Here is a 26,434-nt window from a genome sequence, read left to right as displayed (position 1 = left end):
CCCTAAACTTAATAGGTTGCCCAACGTTTAGCAGCAATAATTGTAGCCAAACACTGTTGAAGAATATTAGCCCACTCTGTGCAGAACTGCTTTAATTCAGACACATTTGTTTCAGGTCCTGCCACAGCATCTCTGTTGGGTTTGTGTTTTGGATCATTGTCTTGCTGCATAACCTAATTATGCTTCAAATTCAACTCACAGATAGATGACTGGACATTTATAGTTCCTTCAATAATGGCAAGTTTTCTAGCTTCCGAGGCAGCAAGGCATCACCACAGCATCACTCTACCACCACCATGTTTGACTGTCAATATGATGATTTTACTGTGAAATGCTGAATTTGCTCTACCCCAGATATAATAATCCTTTCTTGTCCAAAGAGTTCCATTTTTGATTGTGTGTTCATAGAACATTATTCTAAAAGTCTTGCGGATCATCCAGATATGATTTTCCAAATGTGAATCTGTCCTGGAGGCCAAAAAGAAGTTTAGTATTGCAGCCTACAAGTATCAAAAGGTGGTCTTTGAGACAAGTACTCTGAATTCAGGATATTAACCTCTGAGCCCTGAGGCAGGCACCTGTGGCGCCAAAACACAGCCCATGTCGGGTCATTGTGATTAAAGTTTGTACCATTGTCCCTATCTTGGAGGCCCTTTTGTGCTTTGTTTTGCTGTTTGAATTTGTGTACTTTTGACCCTTTCTTCTGCTGCCTTTATAATTTTGGCAAGTCAGTCACTCCTAGGAAAATTCACCAGTGTTCCAAGTCTTCTCTGTTTGGAGATAATGGCTTTTACTGTGGTTCAGTGGAGTCCCCAGAGCTTTAGAGATGGCTTTGTAACCCATCCCAGAAACTTTATGGTAACTAGTTCACTCTCGTGGTATGGTTCAATCTAGTGAGGTTTAGATTCAACAGGGCTAGCTGCAATTGAGCCTGGCTTTCTTCAATCAACTGAATCTATCAATTAAATTTGGTCAGTTGGTTGGTAGAGTAAGGGGGCAGTTACTTTTTAACATTGACGATATAGGTGTTGGATAACTTTGTTGCTTAAATGAAGTAATAATTTAAAAATTGTGTGTTTACTCAGATTCCCTTTGTCCAATATTACTTTTTGTTTAAAGGTCTGAAATCATTCAGTGTGACACATATACAATAATAGTGAAAATCAGGAGGGGAGAAACTTTTTCACATCAATCTATAACTGCATTCATATCTTTGATTAGCGTGCAGTTCGCAGGTGGGCTGACAGGTATGGGCATACACATGGGCAGCGTCTGGACAGAGCGTGGGCAAGGCACAAAGTGCTGCCCACATACCTTTGGAACATAGTTGCACACACTTAATGCCAGCTCCATGGCTAGCATAAGTGGTCCTTGGTAGAACATGTTCTTTTCACTTCTAATGCAAGCTGTACTTTTTGTGGTGTTCCTATCCTATTGAGCGATGGCTTTCTTTTCTTTCTTAGAATGTAATTATAATAATTATAAACTGCTATGCTGTTCTACAAAAGGAGGTATTGAAAGTATCTAATAAACAATAAACATGCACCAATCAGGCGCCCTCTGGGTACCTATATATAGGTGAATAGTTAATAGAATTACCTCTAAAATGTTTTAACATGAAGCAGGGCATTAAGAAAACTCCTATCAGTTTTTTTCTGAGGCAAGAATTGTTTTCAGCTTTGTGTTCTGCATTAGAGAAGCACAGTAGATTCAAATTTTCTCTAAAGAGCGCACACAAAACGTCTTCACCACTGACCATAACAAAAATCTGCTACATCTGCTTTGAGCAGGACAATGCCGATGACTTTGAATCCAACCCAGGATATCACCTAGACTAGTTCAGTCCTGGAAGGACAAGCTCCTTGCCTGCCTTGTCAGAGATTTAAATCTAGCTCCAATAAGCTGTTCTGGAAACTCAACCCACGATCCTTGTAGCTGCCCACAATTAAGCTGATAGCCAGGCTTTGTCAAACTTGGAACCCCATTCCAAGGATAGACACATGAGTCAAACCAAGGCTTAGTCTTCCTGCTTGAGACTGAGACTTGGTTTGACTCGCATCAAGACTTGAGCATCAACACTGTTTTTTAACACATGACTTAGAGTCCAGATGTAATGGAGGTTTCACAAATTCTGAAGCAGGTTCAGCTGGAGGTCAGTTACATGTTCTATAACAAAGCTGTCCTATCCTGGCCTTCCCAGGCTCTTTCTAAAATCTCTTTATTCTTTGAAAAGGACCATGACTGATATAAAGTCTCTTGTTGTGTCTCCCCTATCATTGTGATCTTTCTTTTTTGAAAAATTTGAAAACTATTCCTTTTCAGAAATGTTGCACGTAATTGTTTTTTCTTTTTCCTTTATTGTTTACATTTGTAGTTGGAATCTGCTTTGAACCATATTTTGGGAGTTGGTAGAATACAAGTACTACATCATATCATATATATTTATATCATTCTTTTACACAGAGAATTTGCTAATCTGTGCCAAAATTTGGGCATAGGGCCTCCCAGTCTTGAATAATGCATGCCAATATTAACTCTGTTCATTGTGACATGAAAAGTTTCTATATCAAGATTTGAGGTAGTGATGTAAGGCAGGAAAGCTGAGACTGTTCTCTCATCCTATATCCTCAGCCTCCTTTCACCCCTATCCTCAATCTCACTTGACCTGAGATTGAGCCCCATCTTCCAAATCAGCTTCATCAGTTTCTAAGTCAGTGCCATCTAGATTCTCCGTAATCACTACATAAAGAAATTGGAGTTTGAGGGATCCTGGTGTTCTGAATATTTCTCTGTTGATAGAAATCCTGAAGGGAACTATTGTCTAGATCTCCCATTGGACCCCCTTTCATAACAGAAGTAACAGCAGATATAAACCAGCACAGTCCACCAAGTCTCCCTTCTGCAACTTGACTAGATGCAAGGACCTATTCTTCACAGATCTCATTCAAAAAATGTCTGTTTCCCTTTTGATTTAGAGATGAAAAGAGAATCAAGGGTATATTTTCTTGGTCTCCTGAAGTACCTTGACACCCCAGAAGAGTTTACAGAATTAGCCCTGAACTAAACATATCATAGGAGCTTCTATTCCAAGTTGTTTATAATTTGTAAATTTAGGTGTTTATTTTCCAGCTAATTAGTGGTTCTGTGAGGACACAGAAAAAATCAGTGTTTATTGGAGTTTAAGGATTTTATATCCCACCCATCAAAAGATATTGTCTGAACAGTATACAATCTAATATAGAAAGAGAAGGAAAGAAGAGGAAGTGAGAGACAGGAGAATAGAGGAAGGGAAGAAGGGTAGAACTACAATTCTTATAGAAAAGTGGGGGGAAGGGGAACACAAGAGAGAGGCTGCATTTGTCACACAGGCATCAGGCAAGTACTGCAGTAATAAACTCGATCGTAAACGTCAATATGAAGGAAAGTTTTCAAATCCTTCTTGAACTGAAGCAGAGATGAAGCGGATCTGAGATGTTGAGGTATTGCATTCCATAATTTGGACCTTGAATGGAAAAACAACTGTGAACGTCTGGTGGAGTCAAAATTTATTTCGTGGAAGGTGGAAATATTTAAACAATGTTGTTGGGAGAACTAAGTAATGTGGTTGGACAATAGGGGGTCAGAAGACATGACAGAAATAAAGGTTTGCTAGAGCTGTGGATCTTATAGATGAGAAGTAGGATCTTATAGGTAATGTACAATTGGCAGACAGTGGGCTGCTTTTAGAAATGGAGTTACATGATCATATTTTTTTTTATCAGTGTTTTTACAATCTATGTCCTATTGCTGGACACCTTTTCTAGTGAAATTGTGCATTTGTGTCATTTAGGAGAAATCAGCACAGAAAAGGCAAAAAACTGAGTGAAGGATACAAGCAAAGCTATGGGAGGGGTGGTGAAAGAGTACTGGAGCGTGTTTTTTTCGGTGTTTACCCAGTAGAGAATTAAAAAATGTGTGCTTTGTACTGGGAGTGTTTTATCAGTATTTATAGGTTGAAACCTAAAATCAGAAGCTCTATGTGTGTTAGCCAAATAGCAGCTAAATATTGCAGTATCCGGTTAATTTTAAAGCCCACCCTTGCTCCACTCCAAACATGGTCCCATATTATAAGGGGTAGTGTCAGGCCTTTCAATTGGATTTCCTGCCTGACGCTTTCTATATAATCTTCTAAAATGCATGAACAGAAAAGTTATACTTTCACCAGCTGTGCTAACCACATAACGTCCTTGGAATATCAGCCTGATCATTTCTGACCAGGCAGTAGGCTGCTTTTATTTCTGTTAAGCCCATATTTATTTGCTGCCTTTATGAAGAAATTCATCTGACACTGTATACAGCAAGTATATTCCAGATATAGGCAGTAAACAATTACAACAGTAAAATATTCAAACAGTAGATATTATAGCATAGTCCACACATTACACATTTAAACATCTTAACACTGTAGATAGCAAAGGGTACAAGCAGAGGTGAAATATATAGACAGGTAAGATAGAGTAATAGGAGTTTAGATAGATAAGGGTGATTAACTTGAGGAAAAATTGCATGAGTAGTTAGAAAAGGTGCATGCAACTGATCTCAACTAGAATATGTGTGGTAAGCAAATCGTGTTCCAGTATGTGCAGCCAGTGTTAGTCCTTGCATGTGAAAATAGCCAAGCTTTTGCATGACTGATAGAAGGTTGTAAATGACTTGATCACATCACCCCATTTCTGCAAAATTTTCACTGGCTACCAGTAAAAACAGGGCTAGATTTACAACTCTGTCTCTAATCTTCAAGGCTCTTAAAGGAAATGGTCCATGGTACTTGAAGAACAGAGATGTACTGAATGCACCTCCGAGGTCCTCCCAAGGATAGTCCTGCATTAGGCAAAGACTTTCTTGGAGTGTGTGGGGGCATCTTCTGAGAAGTCATGCTGGTGGGTGTCACATTATATGATTTCCTTTGGAGACGTGTGACTAGAGATGCTCCTTGGGAGGACCTTACCACATAAGTAAATAAGTATTGCCATACTGGGAAAGACCAAAGGTCCATCGAGCCCAGCATCCTGTTTCCAACAGTGGCCAATCCAGGTCACAAATACCCGGCAAGATCCCAAAAATGTACAAAACATTTTATACTGCTTATCCCAGAAATAGTGGATTTTCCCCAAGTCCATTTAATAACGGTCTGTGGACTTTTCCTTTAGGAAGCTGCCCAAACCTTTTTTTAAACTCCGCTAAGCTAACTGCCTTTACCACATTCTCTGGCAACGAATTCCAGAGTTTAATTACACGTTGAGTGAAGAAACATTTTCTCTGATTCGTTTTAAATTTACCACATTGTAGCTTCATCGCATGCCTCCTACTATTTTTGGAAAGCGTGCACAGTCGCTTCACATCTACCCGTTCAACTCCACTCATTTTATAGACCTCTATCATATCTCCCCTCCGCCGCCTTTTCTCCAAGCTGAAGAGCCCTAGCCACTTTAGCCTTTCCTCATAGAGAAGTCGTCCCATCCCCTTTATCATTTTCGTCGCCCTTCTCTGCACCTTTCCTAATTCCTCTATATCTTGTTTGAGATGCGGCGACCAGAATTGAACACAATATTCGAGGTGCGGTCGCACCATGGAGCGATACAAAGGCATTATAACATCCTCAGTTTTGTTTTCCATTCCTTTCCTAATAATAGCTAACATTCTATTTGCTTTCTTAGCCGCAGCAGCACACTGAGCAGAAGGTTTCAACGTATCATCAACGACGACACCTAGATCCCTTTCTTGGTCCATGACTCCTAACGTGGAATCTTGCATGACATAGCTATAATTCTGGTTCCTCTTTCCCACATGCATCACTTTGCACTTGCTCACATTAAACGTCATCTGCCATTTAGACGCCCAGTCTCGTAAAGTCCGCTTGTAATTTTTCACAATCCTCCCACGATTTAACGACTTTGAATAATTTGTGTCATCAGCAAATTTAATTACCTCACTAGTTACTCCCATCTCTAGGTCATTTATAAATATGTTAAAAAGCAGTGGTCCCAGCCTGGGGAACCCCACTAACTACCCTTCTCCATTGAGAATACTGACCATTTAACTCTACTGTCTGTTTTCTATCTTTTAACCAGTTTTTAATCCACAATAGAACACTACCTCCTATCCCATGACTCTCCAGTTTCCTCTGGAGTCTTTCATGAGGTACTTTGTCAAACGCCTTCTGAAAATCCAGATACACAATATCAACCGGCTCCCCTTTATTTATTTTTTATTTATTTTATTGCATTTGTATCCCACATTTTCCCACCTCTTTGCGGGCTCAGTGTGGCTTACAATACATTGTTAATGATGGAAATACAATTTGTTACAGTACTGTTATGGTTACATAGTGAGGAGTTTTGAAAATCAAAATATCATTTGGGAAAATAGAACAGTGGAATGTATCAATGGGGAAATGATAGGGCGATAGAATGTAATTTTGGAAGTAGAACAGTGGAATGTATCAATGGACAAAATATCATTTGTGGATAGAACAATGCAGTGTATCGACGGGGAAATGATAGGGCGATAGAACAATAGCAAGAGAGCATTAGGGTATAGCAATTTTATCTGAGGGTAGAGTTTTAGGTGTGGTGAAAGTACGGGGAAGAGAATTCAGAAGAGAGAGTGTATTGATGCATTTTTATTAGTGTGTATGGAATTCATGTGTTCTGATCCTTGCAATAGATTTTTTCGAAGAGATGAGTCTTCAGTAGTTTGCGGAAGTCGGTTAGTTCATAGGTCATTTTCAGGTTGCGTGGTGGTGTATTCCAGTAGTGCGTGCTCATATAAGGGAAGGTTGATGCATGCAGTACTTTGTATTTTATACCTTTGCACTTCGGGAAGTGGAGATTGAGGAAAGTTCGGGATGATCTTTTAGCATTTCTGGGTGGTAGGTCTATTAAGTCAGACATGTATGCAGGGGCTTCACCGTGAATGATTTTGTGAACCAAGGTGCATACTTTAAAGGTGATGCGTTCCTTGAGTGGGAGCCAGTGTAGTTTCTCACATAAGGGTCTTGCACTTTCGTATTTTGGCTTTCCGAAGATGAGTCTGGCTGCTGTGTTCTGGGCAGTCTGAAGTTTCCTCAGTGTTTGCTCTTTGCAGCCTGCGTATAGTGAATTCCAGTAGTCCAGGTGGCTGAGTACGAGTGATTGCATTAGGCTGCGGAAGACAGATCTTGGGAAGAATGGTCTTAGTCTTTTCAGTTTCCACATGGAGTAGAACATCTTTTTGGTTGTGTTGTTCGCATGAGTCTCAAGTGTTAGGTGGCGGTCAATAGTGACTCCAAGGATTTTTAAAGTTTCTGAGATTGGTAGATTTAGTTTAGGTGTATTAATAGCGGTGAATTTTTTTGTGTTGTATTATATTATCCATTGAAGGTGCCCTTTTTGAAAGCAGGGGTCATCTTTCCTCACTGTTAGCTGTATGTCATGCAGTTGAGGAATAACCTGCTAGTATGTTTGAGTCAGAACTTTGGATGCACGCTTTCTTTTCCTTATGTTAACTATTATATTTTGGATTGGAGATTGCAATACAGTGAGGTCTCCAGAAGAAGCTGGAAACGAAATGGGTCCCTGTTGGGACCTTACTGTTATGTACTTCTTTCTGCCAAGACTGAACGACTGACTATTGGAGCATGATTATTACAAAGATAAGTGTCCATTTTCAGTAATTACAGCTGGGTTTGTGTTTGCACTGTATTGAACACTAAGGAAGACTTTTTTGTGTTGATGATTTATTGAAGATTGGATACTTTTCCCGGTATGGAGGTTTTTGGCCTTTGATTACTGTTTTAACAGTGTGCAAGTTGGTTCACTGCTGCAGTGATCTACCTTTTATGTTTTTTGCACAGTTTTATGAGGTCTTTTTCCTCCTTCAAATTAAAACAAAAGGGAGAGTGTTTGAGTATCAATTAACTGTAATAGTGAGGATAACCTATTTTTTTTAAAGTGAATTAGATCTGTGTTCGATCAGCATTAGCACATGGCCATTGATACAAAAAAATAAACCATTTTTCCGTTCACGGTAAAAATAGTTTTAGCATGCAGGAAAAACCCGCGTAAGGTCACTTCCTTTTTTTTTTCTTGTTTTTTTTATTTATTCATTTAATTTTTTTCCAAGTATTACGCTTAAACAGAAAAAGTACCTCTTCATGAAAAGTAAGGTCACTTTCTACCACAGCATAGTAAAAGGATCCCTAAGATTGTAAGCCTTCCAGGGACAGATAAATATCTACTGTACCTTAATGTACACTACTTCAATGGCTTGCAGGTGGTATATAAGAAATGAAAATACATTAAATCTCTGACTTTAGATATTGGAAGTGAATGGTCAGAACTTTGAAAACATTCAGCTGTCAAAAGCCATGGAAATCCTTAGAAACAACACTCACTTATCCATCACTGTGAAAACTAATTTATTTGGTAAGTTGAAAGGATTTTTTTCCCTTCTACTATCTTGTTTTAATTTTTAAGACTGTGTATGTGCAGCCTCTGATGGTTTTGGAAAGAAAGGTTTGCTAGTGTGAGAGGGGCTGGGGCTAATGCTGCTTCTGTTTGCATGAGAAAAGGTAGGTCAATTCTCCTGTTTTCATGAGAAGGGCTAGGCATTTTGTGTGCTTATGTCTGAGGAATGCTTTCTAAGAAAAAAAAAGTATAGCAATTTAATAATGAATAATACAGTGAAAAGATACTTGAAGGAGAATAATGCAAAATGCAATAAAATGAAGAGTAACTAAATCAAAAAGGTGGTACAGTAGAATTGCAACTAAATGAGCTGGAAAACATAGGTCTGAAAACTTTATTGATCAATATTTGAATTTGTCATCTAGTTGGTTTAAAATGCCAACTGCAGTGTTTAAATAGTCCACTGTGGACAAAGCTGATCATCACCTCTGTACAAATAGTGCTGCTGTTTGAATGACTGCTTTCTGTATTGCTGAGCAATTTAACTTAGGACAGCCTTTTTGCTGGCCTAACTGGAACCACTTTATAGATAGTGACTGAATATCACTGCTATCTAGGGTGGTGAACAGTGAATTTTCAGTAGCACTATCTGTATTATTCAGCTAAAAAATCATAGATAAGGAGATCATTCACAGCAGTACGCTAAGAGGGAGATTGTATATATGGCGCCTAAAAAAATCGACATGGAAATCAATGCTAAGCGTATTTATAAGCGGTGCCTAGATTTAGGCACGGTACATAGAATACGCTAAAGCCCTTAACCGCACCCCGTTTTGCTTCTGCATGTTAGAACTTAGGCGCATTACAGAATGTGCTTAGCGATTTGTGTGCGTAAGTTCTAATTATTGCCAATTAGTGCTCATTATTTCTTAAGAGCTGTTATCAATGCTGATTTGTTTGTTAAGCCAATTAAGTTATGTGTGGTGTTATAGAATACACTTGGATTTAGGCACAGATCTCTAGGCGTGCTATATAGAATGCAAGGGTAAATGTATAAGTCCTTCTGAATATCCAGCCCTCTGTTTTTTGAAAATGTAGGGCCTAATGTTCAGCTGGATACCACCATTTAAAATTAGTCAGTGTCCCAGTGCTTAACTTGATACATATATTCATCAGCACTTCATTGAGTGTGTGTGTATATATATATATATATATATATATATATATATATATGTATGGTGCCTACTCCAGTAACCACCCATTGAATGTAGTCCTGATTTTTGGTAGACCTAAACTAAATGGATAACCTATCTGTTAAGCAGCTGAATGTTGCTGCTAAATGGATGGTTGCTGGCTCGGGGTCTGCCTCACCTCCCCCCCCCCCCCCCCCCAACTTAATCCCAATCCCCCATTTTTTAAATAAAATTTGGCTATTCTGCAACTTGTGCAAATTTATCCAGAAAAGGACTGAAAATGTCCAATAAGCAAGCTGTTAGGCCCTTTGTTGATTACATCACCATTATCATAGATATTATGGTCCTCTGTTTACTTGAGGCCCTCACACTGGCCGGAGTTAGTCACCCTCACTTGAAGATGTATATGTAAACTGCAGCTCACTTTTACTTGTGAACACATCTGTTTTTAGCATTAGCAAACAAAAATGCAATAAACCTTGCCAACCTTCCTTTTTATGTAAATATCTTTTCTTGGCTCTGCCCAATATTTTGTGCTTATTGGGCCTTTTGGGAACTAATAATATTTAGTACTTTTTGCATCCTGTTTAGTGTTTAAAGAACTTCTGACCCGATTATCAGAGGATAAAAGGAACACCACTCCCCATTTGCCCAAAATTGGTGATATAAAGAAAGCTAGTCGCTATTCCATACCAGATCTGGCTGTGGACGTGGAACAAGTGATAGAACTTGAGAAAGTGAATAAGAAAAGCAAAGCTAACACTGTCGGAGGAAGAAACAAGCTCAAGAAGATACTTGATAAAACTCGAATCAGTATCCTACCACAGAAACCATACAAGTGAGTTTTGTTAAACATGTTTCTTCACTATGAGCTGCTGCATGTTTGTGCATGTTTGTATATGATGGAAGAGGTAAATGCATATAAGAAAACTCTCTCACAGATTTGTTTTCTTTGATTCCTTGAGAACAAAAGCAGATCAAGTTCACTTTGTTACTCCACAAGACTTACACAGGGGCATGGCTCATTCTTGTTCCAAGAACTAAGAAGAGAAAGTAGTGAGTGCATTAAAAGACAGTCGCCAGATGGCAGAATTGGTTAGGTATGGACGCCCAATTTTTCTTCTAAATCTTCAGGCCATAGCATAGAGGCTGACATAATACAAAAAGTGGACATGGCCTGCTTTTGCTCTGAGGGGTTCATTTGATGGTGATGCACAATTTTCAAAGGAACTTGCCCCTGTGTTTGCTAGGGATTTTATTAAAGAGAAAATGATTGATCAGTAAGTAGAGTCTTACTGTTATGTCTCCAGCTAACCATTTAATATTTTCCACACTACTGCTTGGAAATAGGAATCCTCTCGTTGATCCATGACTGATTTCCATTTCTCCCTTTCCTGGTGTGCCGTGCAGCTCCCCACGTTGGGGCAGGTCAGCCTAGGAGGCACATTGGGGGAGGGGTCAATGAATGCTTAGGCATGTCCCCTGCCTCCTCCCCATTTCCTACCACAGCTAGAGGAAATTCAAGGGTAAGTATCATTTAAATTGTTTATATAGTAACATAGTAGATGATAACAGATAAAGATCCGCATGGTTCATCCGTGCTTCCTGTGATGAACTGTATCAAAGGCTTTGCTGAAATCCAAATAGATCACATCTGATGTGTGTCCATTATCCAGCTCTCTGGTCACCCAGTCAATTCGTTTGGCAGGATTTCCTTTGGTAAACCATGCTGCCTCAGATTCTGCAACCCACTGGATTCCAGGAAGTTCATTGTCAGCATCTCCATTAGTTTTCCAAAAACTGAAGTGAGGCTTACCAGCTTGTAGTTTCCCACATCTTCCCTGTCTCCACTTTTGTGAAGCAGGACCACATCGCTCATCTCCAGTCCCACAGAACATCTGTCTCCAAGAATCTATTAAAACCTTGAAAGGTCCGTTCCCACAGTATTCTTGAATATATCCCATCTGGCCCCATGGCTTTGTCTACCTTCCATTTTTCAAATTAGTTCATAAGTACGAAAGTATTGCCACACTGGGACAGACCAAAGGTTCATCATGCCCAGCATCCTGTTTCCAACAGTGGCCAATCCAGGTCACAAATACCTGGCAAGATCCCAAAAAAGTACAAAACATTTTATACTGCTTATCCCAGAAATAGTGGATTTTCCCCAAGTCCAATTTAAAACTCCACTAAGCTAACCACCTTTACCACATTCTCTGGCAACGAATTCCAGAGTTTATTTACACGTGAAGAAACATTTTTTCTGATTTGTTTTGAATTTGATACTTTGTAGCTTCATTGCATGCCCCATAGTCCTAGTATAAACTTTCTTCCGTGAACAGTGTGATATTTACTCCATTTCCATATATATCCTTAGCAGCCAACCAATACCCTTCTCCAAAATTTACCTCCGTGAGCACAAAACAAAAGTATTTGTTTAGCACGTCTGCTTTTTCCTTGTCACTCTCCACATAGCTGCAGTTGTCAGTTTTCAGTCTTACAATTCCATTTCTATCCTTCCTCTTTTCTCCAACGTATCTGAAATAGTCTTGTCACCTCTATTAACATCTTTTGCCATTTTTTCTTCCATCTGTGCTTTTGCTAACTATATTTCAGTTCATCCTTATTTCTTTATTTACTCATACTTTTATTTACACGCACTTCTATTCAATATCTGAGAAATCTTGTTAGCAGATAAGCAAGATAAAAATATATAACATACAACTCTATAACAAACACGTGTCATGATGTTGGAAGATAAAACTATTCTAACCACCAGAACATACCAAGTGAAATCAAGCACCGACATATTGTCACCCTGGAAACCAGACTGCGGAGTACTACAAGGATCCCCACTATCACCGATCCCCACTATCACCGATCCTTTTCAACCTCATGATGGGCCCACTGGGCAAAGCCTTATCTGCACAAGGCCTTAATCCATTCATTTACGCTGATGACGTCACACTATACATCCCCTACAAACTTGATTTAGTAGAAATCACCAATAAAATCAAGCTCAGTTTAAATATCATGAACTCATGGGCAAACGCATTCCAACTAAAACTCGACACAGAAAAAACACACTATCTCATCCTAATACAACGCATACAAACCCACAAACATTAACACCCCAGGATGCACCCTCCTTATTTCAGACAGCCTGAAAATTCTCGGAGTAACAATCGACCAAAACCTCCAACTAGAGCCCCAACCTAAACTCACCATAAAGAAAATGTTTCTCTCAATGTGGAAACTAAAACGTGAAACCATTCTTCCCGAGGAAAATATTTCGTAACCTTGTACAATCAATGGTACTAAGCCACGCAGAGTATTGTAAAGGAATCTATGCACGATGCAAAGAACAAATCATAAACTTCAAACCGCCCAAAACACAGCAGCACGGCTTATATATGGAAAAACACGTTTTGACAGCGCCAAACCACTCCGAGAAAAACTGCACTGGTTTCCAATTAAGGAACGTATCACATTCAAAATCTGCACTACAGTTCACAAAATCATCTACGGCGAGGCACCGGGATACATGGCAGACCGTATCGACCTACCACCCAGGACTCAAATACAAATCCACCTATGCTTCCAGCTTTTTTTTTTTTTGTTACATTTGTTGCTTTCCCACTCATGGCCGGCTCAGTGCGGCTTACATGGGGCAATGGAGGGTTAAGTGACTTGCCCAGAGTCACAAGGAGCTGCCTGTGCCTGAAGTGGGAATCAAACTCAGTTCCTCAGTTCCCCAGGACCAAAGTCCACCACCCTAACCACTAGGCCACTCCTCCACTCCCTTTCCTACCTGAGCGCACAAATGTGGAATGCACTACCAAAAGTAGTAAAAACCACACTTGACCACGTGAATTTCCGGAAAGCACCAAAAAACAAAACTGTTCAGAAGGGCATATACCCCACCGACCGAACATAAAAAACCTGGACATCTGCGACACAACAAAGATCGTAACGGACATATCCTAACTCTTCCTTTCCCTCTCTAAGTTCTCCCCAATTGTCTTTACCATACATGTATCTCACTCTACCATAATATCACCTTGATATTAATCGCAACTTGTATTTCTTCATACCAAAATCGGTTAACGCCAGTTACGGTACCATGTAAGCCACATTGAGCCAGCAAAGAGGTGGGAAAATGTGGGATACAAATGCAATAAATAAATTAACAACAAAAACATAAAGATCTTGATAATAAAGGCTCTTCTGAAGCCCAATGATGGAGAAATCATTCATGAGATCCAAATACCGGATAGAAAGGATCACATTCATTACTTTGCAAAAGGCCAGGTGGTCCCTCTCTTTCTGGCGATCTGACAATGTCTCAAGGTTTTGGGCTAGGCATGGAACGAGAACTCATGCATTTCAACTAGATGAGCATTTTTCAGCAAAGGAAGAAAAAAGAATGGCTTTTTCTGGTTATTCTGATGATGGGAGAGAGCTTGTGCCTCCAACACAGCTCTCAAATAATGGGGGAGGGGGCCTTCCCTTGGAATGGTGTTAAAGACCAACATTAGCATTTTATACTTCACCCAGAAAGCAGTTGCTAATGAAGAAATCTTAATGCAGGTGTGGTTTGTTTGTTGTATCTATACACTGTAATAATGTGGGCAGTGTATTCTGAATGAGTTGGAGAACCTTGAGTTTCTTGTGACCTTAGGCAAGTTGCTTCACCCTCTGTTGCCTCAAACTTGGACTGTAAACTCCCTGGGGTCCAGGAAATAACCTACTGTATCAGAAGTATAACTCGCTTTGAACTATCAATGACAGGTGTGAACTAAATAATAACAACAATGGCCCTGAGTTTGCATCATCAGTTTGAAATCAGCAATGACTCCCAAAATTCTCACCTCAGCCTTGAAGTGACGATTAATCTCACCTAGTTGCAACAGGCCTGGAAGTCACAGGTTATAAAGTGACTCACTCAATGTGTCTATAATTCTTTCATATAGTTAGTTGAATTAAGTAAAGCTTTCCAGTGTTCGGCTGCAATAACAGAAACAGGGAGAAATCCTTATTGTAAATTCCACAGTTTACCCCAGTTGAGTTTCTATAGTTCTCCCATAGTTTGCTTATATGTATTAATACTGGAGAAACAATCCCTGTCCATTCAGAACTGCTTTCTCCCATTCTGACCTGTTGGCAGCATCTTGAGAATGGATTTTTCTATTGGCCAGAGCTCTTAAGGGGCTTAAAATATCAAAGGGCAGATGAAATATGTAGGAAGACCATCTTTAAGGTTTCTGTACTGTTCCCCCTGCATAATCTGAACTTGAAAGGGCCAAGGACCTGATGATCCTCCAAAACTGCAGTTGTGAAAGACCATTTGATTCCCAAGGAAAGGAAAATTAAAGATGGGTCACAAATTTCTTAAGCAGTCTAGTGATGGCTATTATTGCACAGGCCAAATACTACTCTCTCAAGAGGAGTGAATACCCTTCCTGAAGAAAATCTTAATAATTAAAGTAAATATCTTCACCAGGAAGATTTTGGGAGTCTTAGTTACTCAGGTCAGACATGCTGGGAAGAATTCATCTTAGAGAATAATTTGGTTACACTAACTGGCCAAAAGGTGCCCTATATAATATTGCTGGGATCTGCCAAAGTCCCTTGGGGAGGATAAATCAATCTAACCTGAGAAACATATAAAGTATTGCAATCTTCCTGGAACGTATTTGCTAAAAGCATATAGAGGGGCATAATTGAACAAAAACGTCTATCTCCATGGGCGTTTATCTCCGAGAACGGGTCCGTGAAGGGGCGGACCGAACCGTATTTTCAAAAAAAATAGACGTCCATGTTTTATTTGACAATTTGTGAGCTGGGCGTTTTTGTTTTTCAGTGATAATGGAAAATGAAAGCGCCCAGCTCAAAAACGAATAAATCCAAGGCATTTGTTCGTGGGAGGGGCCAGGAGTCTTAGTGCACTGGTCCACCTCACATGCCAGGACACCAACCGGGCACCCTAGGGGGCACTTTTACAAAAAAAAGGTAAAAAAGCACCCAGATGCATAGCACCCTTCCCTTGGGTGTTGAGCCCCCCCCAAATCCCCCTCAAAACCCACTGCCCACAAGTCTACACCATTACTATAGCCCTAAGGGGTGAAGGGGGGCACCTACATGTGGGTACAGTGGGTTTGGGGGGCGGTGTGGAGGGCTCCCATTTACCAGCACAAGTGTAACAGGTGGGGGGGGATGGGCCTGGGTCTACCTGCCTGACGTCCACTGCACCCCCTAATAACTGCTCCAGTGACCTGCATACTGCTGCCAGGGAGGTGGGTATGACATTTGACGGTGAACATAAAAAGTTGTGAAACAGCATATTTTTGTGGTGGGAGGGGGTTTGTGACCACTGGGGGAGTCAGGGGAGGTCATTCCCGACTCCCTCCAGTGGTCATCTGGTCATTTAGGGCACTTTTTGGGGCCCTATTCGTGGAAAAACAGGGTCCAGGAAAAGTGCCCTAAATTCTCGCTAAAAACGCATATTTTTTTCCATTATCGGCGAAAGGCGCCTATCTCTGACGGCCGATAACCACGCCCCAGTTCCGCCTTCACCACGCCTTTAACATGCCCCCATCAACTTTGTCCGCATCCACGACGGAGTGCAGTTGAAAACGTCCAAATTCGGCTTTCGATTATACCGCTTTATTCGTTTTTGTGAGATAAACGTCTATCTCCCGATTTGGGTCGCAATATAGGCATTTTTCTTTTTCAATTATAAGCTGGATAGTCACCTATGTTATCTTCATAAAATGGTTCAAACTAGTCACCTTTTTGGACTTCTTGCATAAGTATCCCATGTAAAATTAAGCCCCGGTATAAGGTGAGATACCATTATACACCATAACTTGAATGTGTCTGATGAAACAGTAGCCAGAGCTAAGCAAATGCTATGGAATATAGAAGTACTAGCCGTTAAGCCCATAACAACGGGCTAGTTTTTTGTTTTCCTATGGCCTTCCCCCATCCACCAAACCTGCTCTGTCCCCTGCCCTCCCCTCAGCGTCTGTTTCCCTCAGTTCCGCCCCCTCCTTCCCTCCCTGCTGCCTTCTCCGATTTCCACGCCCATGTCCAAACCCTCCTCCCTATTGGGCTGTACTGCTGGTGGAGGCGGGGCTTGGACTTCTACACTCTCAGCGTTCCGACTCTACTGCGCATTTGCAGGTGAGTCGGTCACTTGCCATTTATATGTTTGATAGCCAGCAGGAAATGAGTTCATAATGTCTTGGTACATGTTGTCTGTGAGTCCTCAGCTAAAATGTTGTATCTAATTCTTGAAACCATTTCTCTGAAAGGGTTACATGAAGGTTTTCCATAGAGAGACTAAATGATTCAGGGTTGCCCCAAAAGCCACATGAAATGAGATTTATGTGTCTAAATATGACAGAAGCCGGTGGCACCTTTTAAACTAACCAATTTATTGAGACATAAACTCCACTTTATTTGATGCATCTGGTAGGCACTAGTAAAAATGTATCAGTGTCCAGATAATAACGTTCTGTAAAGACAGCATTGCATCCCACGCAGCCAAAAGGCACCCAAGCTGAAATGCAGCCACATATTTTGCTCTGATAGTTTTGGGCTTGCAGACGGTATATAAGAAATTAAGAGCCCTGTTTACTAAGCCGTGCTAGAGGCGCGCTAGCGTTTTTAGCACACACTAAACGTTAGTGCACACTAACTGTGTCGATGGTCATAATATTCCTATGGGTGTCTACCCGGTTAGCATGCGCTAAAAACGCTAGCGCACCTTAGTAATCAGGGCCCTAAAGTAAAAAAAAAAAAAAAATACATACCCTTCCAAGGTGCCAATATTTCATAAAATAGTTTTTTTATCTGTAATTTTAGGACTTTTTATAGTTCCACATTTCAGATTATACCTCAACCCTCTTTCTGGGCACAGTTTTCTTAACAAGCCCAACTATGTCTCTGAACATTTGCAGTGAGGGAACAGAGCAAGACACTGAAATCAGAGGAAATAAATGATATGCTCCTTTAAAAAGAGTTTAATGATGTATTATTTGACCCCCTTGAAGCAACATTTCAGTTGACCCTCGAAGTGTAGCTTCAAACTTAGATCTTAACCTGCAGGAACAGATTTATGTTGCTTAAACAATTTTATCTCTGGAACCACATGAGCAACCAGTGTCTGAGTTCTTCATAAGGATATGAAATTTATATGTGGGATAAGAACTCTAGAAAAGAACATTATTTTTAAAAGGTACAGCAACTCAGACCCTACATTGGAAGGGTTAAAGTGTTTTATACAGAGCTAGTATAAAAGGCCCCTTTCGGTAGGCAATGAAACGGGCGCTAGCAAGGAAATCCCCCTCCCCCCCTGCAGCGTCCTTCCTGTCTCCTCTGCCCCCCCTGCAGCCACCCATCTGGTCTCAGGACCCCCTCCCCACCAACCCCCCACCATGTGCAGTGGCCCTCCTCTCTCCCCTGCTCCCCCTGCAGCCACCCATGTCCAGCGACCCTCCCCTCCCCCCTCGGCGCATCACCCAAACCCCTACCTCCCCCCCCCCCCCCCCCCCCGGGCACATCAACCCCCTTGCCACCCACAGCCGCCAATACTAATGCTGTCCGGCCGCTGCTGCGTCTCCTGTTGAGCAGCAGCGGCCGGAACAAAAAGAAAAAGGCCAAAAAAAGATTTTAAACCTGAAACACGGCTCCGTAGACAGCCATCTGGCATTGGCTGTCATCTCTGCAGCCGCTCCTCCTCTCCCCTCTGACATTGCTGCGCTCCTCTGGGGTCTTCCTGCAGGGGCAGTGTCGTGGAGGGGAGCGGAGGAGCGGCTGCAGTGACAACAGCCAATGCCAGATGGTTGTCTACGGAGCCGCGTTTCAGGTTAAAAATCTTTTTTTGGCTTTTTTCTTTTTGTACCGGCTGCTGCTGCTCCACAGGAGAAGCGGCAGCGGCCGGACAGCGTTAGTATTGGCGGCTGCGAGTGGCGAGGGAGTTGATGTGCCCGGGGGGGGGCTTTGGTGATGCGCCGGGGGGGAGGGTCTTGGGTGATGTGCCGGGGGGGGGGGGTAGGGGCTTGGGTGCTGCGCCGGGGCGGAGGGGCTTGGGTGTTGCGCCGAGGGGGGGGGAGCACTGAGAGCTGATTGGTAGGCAGGGTACTCCTTCCCCTGCCTGGCTCGCGGTTTTGCAGGGCAAGGGCTTGGGTGTTGCGCCGAGGGGGGGGGGCATTGACAGCTGTTTCCCAGGCAGGGGGAGGAGTATTCCTCCCCTTGCCTTGGTATCAGCTGTCAGTGACATCACTGACATCAGTGCATTCTAAACTGCCTAGCAGACCACATCCGAGGGAGCCACGGTACCAGGCACATTAGAACGTTGGAGGTGAGAATTATTATATAGGAAGGATGAGGCAAAAAGAAGTAACTGCTTGAAATTTCAGCATGAAATTTGACAGCTTTGTTAGTTTGGGGGGTCTTTTACTAAAGCTTAGCTCGAGTTATGTGCAGCAGGGGCCATAGGAATAAAATGGGCCGTGCTGCAGATAACTCGAGCTAAGCTTTAGTAAAAGACCCCCCAAACTAACAAAGCTTCCTTCTGGACAAAAAGCTCCTTAAAGTTGGACTACCCTTAAGCTCAAAGGTGGTGATATTGGCAGCAGAAAGGGCATTTGCACATGGTTCTCAAACAGGCCCTGCCCCTTCTGGTTTCTGTCTAGGAGATCAGGCATAGGAGAGAGGTCCCATACACCCTCATGTCTTGCTGTTGCTACTACCATTGCCTTCAGTCTTAGCTTTTTGTCCACAGTAAAGTAAGGGAAAGAAGGGTAATGTGGCTGCTGGAGGAAGGAGAAGCTCATCATTGTGTCGTATTAAGTGTGCACTTTTTAACACTAATATTGGACCAGTAAATACCTGAATGCTTCTGACATTCTTTGTTTTCAGCAATTAATTTTTGCCTACATCTCCTTGTGTTAACCCTTTCCTGCACAGTGACATTGGAATTGGTCAGTCTCAGGATGACAGCATCGTAGGACTGAGGCAGACAAAGCACATACCTGCAGCTCTACCTGTAAGTGGGACCCTGTCATCTAGTAATCCTGATTTACTGCAGTCTCATCATCGCATCTTGGACTTCAGTACCACTCCAGGTAAGCTTCAGTGTCTCCCTTTCCTTAACACTTAAAAGCAATTCAGAACCGATCTACAGTTACTTTCTTATTACGCTTACTGCTTTCGTCCATTGTCCATTTAAAGCAAGCTGAATTCCTTTTTCCCTTTAGTAGTAGTAGATGCTATTTTACAAGAGTTTTGGGAGCGAAGCTGTTAAGCACCCACTCTAAATGAATCTGTAGGAATATCTGAATGTAGTTACACATTTGTATAAATTTGTGTAATATCCAGTGGAGCAGCAGACGTAGAATAACTACTACTTCTTTCTGTAGCGCTACTAGATGTACGCAGCATTGTACACTTGAATATGAAGAGACAACCCCTGCTCGAAAGAGCTTACAATCTAATCAGGACAGACAATTTGTTCATATTATCTAGAATAGTGTACCTGTGACCTGTTCATCAAATTTGTCGGTAAAAGTAAAACATTTTGGATTGTGGTCCCGTGAATAACCTTCACATGAAGAAATCAACAATTCACTTGAAATCAAAAATTGTATTTGTTTCAAAGTCCATCATTTTGATGGACTTCAGTGGTTGGTTATTAGTATTACTAAACATTTCTGTACTGCTACTTGGCATATGCATTGCTGTACAGAAACAAGAGACACTTGTAGCATCCCAATTGATCACATAAGGGCCAAGAACAGGAAGAGTTTTTGGTTTTGGTTTTAAAAGCTATCACAAAGAGGTGAATGTTTAAGCGGCAAGAGCTGGAACAAGATGCAGCAAGTTGAAGAAGGCCATTCCAGGTACCTGGTGCTGCAAAACAGAAAACAAAATGTCTGTAGTTAGCAGTGGAGAAGGGCATAGATAGGAGCAGCTTGCCCAACAAACAGAGTTAACAAGGAGGGAAGTAAGCGGATATAAGAGAGGAGGAGAGGGAATGTGGAACGGCAGAGTGAATAGATTGTAGGTGAAAAACAGAAGCAGGTTGGGAGCCAGCTTAGAGCCATAAGACCATAACAGTCATGGAGGACGACAAGTCATAGACGCTCAAATGAAATAACCTGTATCCCTGCCATTTTTTAAAGTAGGGCTATGAAAAATTTCAGGCATTTATTTTCTGCCATTGCAAGCCGTTTTATTGTCTCTTGTATAACTTATTGTATTTTTCTTACTCTGTATGAATTGGTATGACCATGAAGGAAATGAAAATGTTTGCCATTAATCCGACATTAAGTACAATCCACACATTTTTTTTAACACAGTTATGTCATAAAAATGTTCAGTGGAAAAGAAACAGAGAGCACCTACGTTTGGAGGAACTATCTTTTCACTTTCTCTGTGGTGTGTTGATAGTTGCATTATATCAGTCTTACCAACACTAGGATAGTCTCCAGGGAGAATCTAATCTAGAATCCCCAAATCAAATAGTTAACTCCCATTTTATATGTCCAATATCTGTAAATAGGTCCATGTTAAAATGTAATAAATATATTTAAAAGTCCAATAACATAAAATGAATCCATGTAAAAATTGATTTTCCGCCTTGTTTTTGATAGAACTTCATAAACGTAATTTAACATCACCCTTTTTCCTGTTTGTCAGCTATATACATTGCTGAAGAATATGCGATTTGTTTCTTTTCCCCTTTTGTAGACTTACCTGATCAAGTACTGCGAGTTTTCAAGGCAGACCAGCAAAGCCGATACATCATGATCAGCAAGGACACAACAGCCAAGGAAGTAGTCATTCAGGCAATCAGGGAATTTGCTTTGACTGCTACACCTGAGGCGTACTCCTTGTGTGAAGTATCTGTCACCCCAGAAGGAGTCATCAAACAAAGAAGGCTTCCAGATCAGCTATCCAAGCTGGCAGATCGAATTCAGCTCAGTGGCAGGTGAGAGTGCTGGAGGAGGCTACATAAAGTATTATGGCAAAGGCTGATACAGTCTTCAGCCTGCTACCTTTTTCTTTTCAGTGGCAACATTGATGTTAAAATGGCACCTATCTTGCTTAGCTTTCTAAGGGCCCTTTAACTAAGCTACATTAGGCGCTAATGCACACCTTAAAATAGTGTACCAGGGATGCACTCGTGCATCCTGTGGTAGCTGCCAAATTGCACAGGCTAATTCAGACACTAATAAGTTTTTGTAATTTACTTTTGGAGGGGGCATGTCAGGAGGGGTGGGGAGTTTTCGTTCCAGCAAAAACCCTTAATGCATACATAATAGGTACTGGTAAGTGCTCATTAATTAAATTTTTTTTTTATGGCCATGCACTAATGGCAAAATTAGTGCATGGCCATTAATACAACAAATGGAAAATCGGCTGTTTTACTGCTGTGGTTCAAAATGGCCTTAGTGCACAGGAAAAACCTGCACAAGGATACACTAACACCAGCTTAGTAAAAGGACCCCTGAGTCCCTAATCATGTTTAAATGACATTGCTTAAAAGACTTTTTTGGTACTGCAGCTGGCTTATCTATGTTATGTGGGTATTTGCTTATTCCAGGTATTATCTGAAAAATAATATGGAGACAGAAACGTTGTGTTCTGATGAAGATGCCCAAGAGCTTCTGAGAGAAAGCCAGATTACTCTCCTGCAGCTCAGTACTGTTGAAGTAGCTACACAGCTCTCCATGAGAAACTTTGAGCTCTTCCGCAACATTGAGCCTACAGAATACATCGATGACCTGTTCAAATTGAAATCACAGACCAGCTGTATAAACCTAAAAAAGTTTGAAGATGCTATTAACCAGGAGACCTTTTGGGTGGCATCAGAGATTCTAAGAGAGACCAACCAGCTGAAGAGGATGAAAATCATCAAACATTTCATCAAGATAGCACTGCACTGCAGAGAATGCAAGAACTTCAACTCCATGTTTGCAATTATCAGGTAGAAAATGGAAAAGAAAAATTCCTATGCAACAAAACTTAATTTAGAGATAGGCTGCTGAGGGTAGCCAAAAGGAAACTAGAATATTGTGCAATGCTGAAAATGTCCAGTAATGTCATACCAATAGTTCATGTGATCATAACTTAATCATAACACTTCACCACTCTTCCCTTTTCTGAACGTCTTCCTTCTACACTGTTTGCCTAGCTCTTTTTTGTCCCCCTCGGTCTCTTTGTAACACCAATTGTATCTCTACCCTGGAATGGCAATGCCATAACAGATCTTTGTAAGCCACATTGAGCCTGCAACTAGGTGGGAAAATGTGGGATACAAGTGCAATAAATAATAATAATTTGCCATATGCATGGTTGGAAGAGGTTTCTCCCAAGCTTTAGAGTGTTCCCAAACTTCTAGCACTTCTAGGTGGCATTAGAATGTTTGTAGCATCCATCTGCTGTTCCTTCTTGACTGAGAAGTCCTTATGCACTATTAAAATTGTTTTTCTTTCTAGATTTTCTTAATTTTCTCTACTTGTGTCTTGTCATATAAAGCTTATTTTCCTTTTTGGTAAGGATGATTCATGTTGATTGATGTACAGTTATTCATTATGTTCATTGCATTGAGATATGTCCACCAGCTATGATTTGTTTTTCTTGGTTTCTTTTTTGTCCTTAACACTTATTTTGTTCATCTGTAAATGTTGCAGATGAAATGGCATCACGAGTGACCAGCAGCTTTATTTTTCTGCTCCTTATTCAGACATAAAATATCCTGTACAAGAGTCATGAAGTCTTCTGCATTTGCTCTCTTTGAGCAGACTGCAACATGCAAGGCTGCAAGACATGCTCAATGTCGTCATCTTGTAAGAAAGACTCTAGGCTGAACTTGACGAGATGTCCAAGTCTAGCTCCTTGTTAACCCTAAATCTTGAAGTTGCTTGCTTTTTTCCTATTCTAAAGAGAGCTCCTCTTTGTGTTCCATCTATGTCATTAGACGTGAATTCTAAATAGGCTAGCATCCATCAATGGAGTTCAGAGGGGAGCCAGTGGTTAATATTTTGTGTAATCCATTTCTTGAGGGAAAGACTGGTAAATCTCGGCCTGAGGATGTATTGTTCTCCTGTTGTATCAGAAAGATGGTGCAAAATTACAGAGCACCAAGACCGTCAGGATCTCTTATAACTGTTTTATCTTTAAGTAGTTCGGTATTACCTATCTTCTCTATTCTAGCTAGTATGAAGTAGGTGAAGGAGAATCTTTACAGTGTATCGTAGTATCAATGTTTAAAATATTACTCTTCCAAACTGCTTTCTAGCGGTCTGAACTTGGCTCCAGTGGCAAGGCTTCGTTCTACGTGGGAAAAACTTCCTAGCAAATATGAAAAGCTGTTTCAAGATCTCCAAGACCTCTTTGATCCATCTAGGAACATGGCAAAATATCGTAATGTCCTGAATAGCCAAAATCTTCAGCCTCCTATTATTCCTCTGTTTCCTGTCATTAAGAAAGATCTCACCTTTCTCCATGAAGGTAAGCAAATATGGCACACTTTGATTGTGTCTCTTTGTATTTTAGCTGATCCAAAAAGTGATCTGCTCTTTGTTATAGGATACTGCTACTGTTTTCTTTCTTCCCCATTCCCTTTTAGGTAACGACTCAAAGGTAGAGGGATTAGTAAATTTTGAGAAGTTGAGGATGATTGCTAAAGAAATTCGCCATGTTGGTCGAATGGCTTCCGTTAATATGGACCCTGCATTAATGTTCAGAACAAGGTAGGCCTTATATTTTCTTATGCTCCATTTGAAGAGAATGAGAGACTGCTGGAATATAAAGGCAGTTCTGTAACTGAGTGCCCACATTTCCATTCCCCTTGCACACATAAATGTATAGAACACTAGCATCTACATGCATAAGTGTACACTTAACCTACGAAAATGCCAGCTTAAGTGGTTTTCTATAGTGAATTAGAATTTAAATGCAAGAGTGGTATCTACATGGATGGCACATGTGTGAGACTTCCACTTATACACGTAACTTATGGCTATAGATTATTTGACTAAGGTGTTCATTTTCAAAGCACATAGACTGACAAAGTTACGTGGAGGGGCATTTTTGATAAGACGTCTAAAGTCCAACTTCGGGTATTTTGCTAAAAACATCCAAACTTCAAGTGGGGAAGATATCCATTTTCAAAACAGAAAAATGTCTATCTTTTTTCTTCGAAATTGGCTATTTGCAAGATGTTTTTGTGCTCTATTCCTTTATCTTTTTGGTCCATTTTTGAAAAAAAAAATCCAAGTGAAAAATGCACATCTTGCTACCTTTGCTAGTTGTACTGAGTTTTCCTGTTTAAGTACCACAGTTAAAAATATTAGGTGCCTTTTTACTACCCAGAGTAGGGCTACTGCCGGGTTTGAACATGGGAAATTGGTCCTACTACCAAGCTCGTTCAGGAACCCGGCAATAGTTCTGGCTTCCAGCTCAAACTGTTTCCAGTACTAGGAATTTTTTTTTTTTAGCACCAGGAGCATGTCCAGCAGTAATCGGGCAGTGCCGTACACTGCCTGGTTACCGCCAGGTTAGCATTGGAGCCCTCACCACCCCCTAAATAGGAGGCAGTAAAATGGCCAGCAAATGGCCATGTACCCATGTTTTTCGTTAGCATATGTCCGTTTACTGGCCCTTTAAAATTACCTTTTACCCACAGCAGTAAAAGGTGAACTCAGCAAGTGGCAATTCTGCGTGCCGATGCCACCACAGGCCACCTTTTACTGCCGTTTGATAAAGGGACCCCTTAATGTCGTGTCTGTAAAGTATAAGATCTTTAGTGCTATGACAAACCTTAGTGTCTGAGTGCTGTTTAAAATGAATATACCTTCTATTACTCCCATCTCACACTCCTAGCAACAGTGACAGTCTATGTTTCTAACAAAACTGTTTCCCTCAATAGGTAGCTATATTGTCGAAAATCAGTAACATCTTCATATTGTATGAAAGTACTTGAGCTTCAAGCATGTGCTTTGGAAAAATACATGAGCATTATGATTGGCGGTGGTTTCCGTAATTGCTTACCTGTGCAGACTGTGTGCTTCAGCTGTTTTAAAATGTTGGTGGGCTTCCAGTACTGCTTGTCTTGAGGTCCTGGTCCTTTCTTTCTGAGCTTGTTATCTTTCTCTGTCTTTCTATACCCATGCTTCACTCTTCATGGCTCTCACTTACAGGAAGAAGAAGTGGAGGAGTTTGGGGTAAGTGGCCGGTGATGTCGCACCCATGAACATGCCATTCTGCCCATTTGCATTGTTTCCCTATCTGCTGCCTTAATTTTCTGATGCTTTTGACTTACCTTCTTTCATAACCCTCTTGCCATGCCAGAAGTTGGTAGCTGACGTACTAACTTAACAAAGTTTAATTCAGCAGTCTTGTATGCTTCTGAGGTCATCACGGGAGCCAGCTAGTCCTGGCAGACTTAATGGGGCAAAGAGTTGGGGGGGGGGGGGGGGAGGAGGCAAGAGAATAGGACATGATACAGGCAGCATTGTTGCCTGTATTAGAACAGAAGATGTAAATATGGGAAAAGAGCTGAAAGAGATTAAAATACCAAAAAAGTCAATCTTGACTGCCACAAAACAATGGATAGATTTCCGAAACTAATATAGATACAATTTCTTTTTTCAACTCAAGCTAACTTACTAGTGATACCTGATAGAACCATGTCCGTCCTCATTCATAACATATCATTCACCATAGACATGCATTTTTTAAAGTTTGCATGATGGTTGTTTTCTTCATTAACTAATTGACTATCATAAGAAACAGAACATT

The 26,434-nt window shown here is 41.0% G+C and overlaps 1 protein-coding gene across 7 annotated transcripts in view; it reads left to right on the top strand.

Annotated features, from left to right (window-relative positions):
• RAPGEF2 (Rap guanine nucleotide exchange factor 2) overlaps positions 1 to 26,434 on the top strand; it is a 638,462-nt gene that overhangs the window by 551,287 nt on the left and 60,741 nt on the right. For 6 of the 7 annotated variants that reach the window (XM_030191592.1, XM_030191595.1, XM_030191596.1 and 3 more), the window contains 8 exons: positions 8,336 to 8,444; positions 10,211 to 10,457; positions 19,595 to 19,752; positions 21,377 to 21,617; positions 22,233 to 22,616; positions 23,931 to 24,142; positions 24,261 to 24,384; positions 25,834 to 25,857. In XM_030191592.1, the coding sequence (XP_030047452.1) occupies positions 8,336 to 8,444; positions 10,211 to 10,457; positions 19,595 to 19,752; positions 21,377 to 21,617; positions 22,233 to 22,616; positions 23,931 to 24,142; positions 24,261 to 24,384; positions 25,834 to 25,857 (1,499 nt within the window). The remainder of the gene's footprint in view (positions 1 to 8,335; positions 8,445 to 10,210; positions 10,458 to 19,594; positions 19,753 to 21,376; positions 21,618 to 22,232; positions 22,617 to 23,930; positions 24,143 to 24,260; positions 24,385 to 25,833; positions 25,858 to 26,434) is intronic. The other variant, XM_030191594.1, reaches the window with a different exon arrangement.

This window comes from Microcaecilia unicolor, chromosome 2, assembly GCF_901765095.1.
Source record: "Microcaecilia unicolor chromosome 2, aMicUni1.1, whole genome shotgun sequence".
Classification (NCBI taxonomy): Eukaryota; Metazoa; Chordata; class Amphibia; order Gymnophiona; family Siphonopidae; genus Microcaecilia; species Microcaecilia unicolor.
Note: the sequence above shows the minus strand (reverse complement) of the source record. Positions and strands in the feature narration are given on the sequence as shown.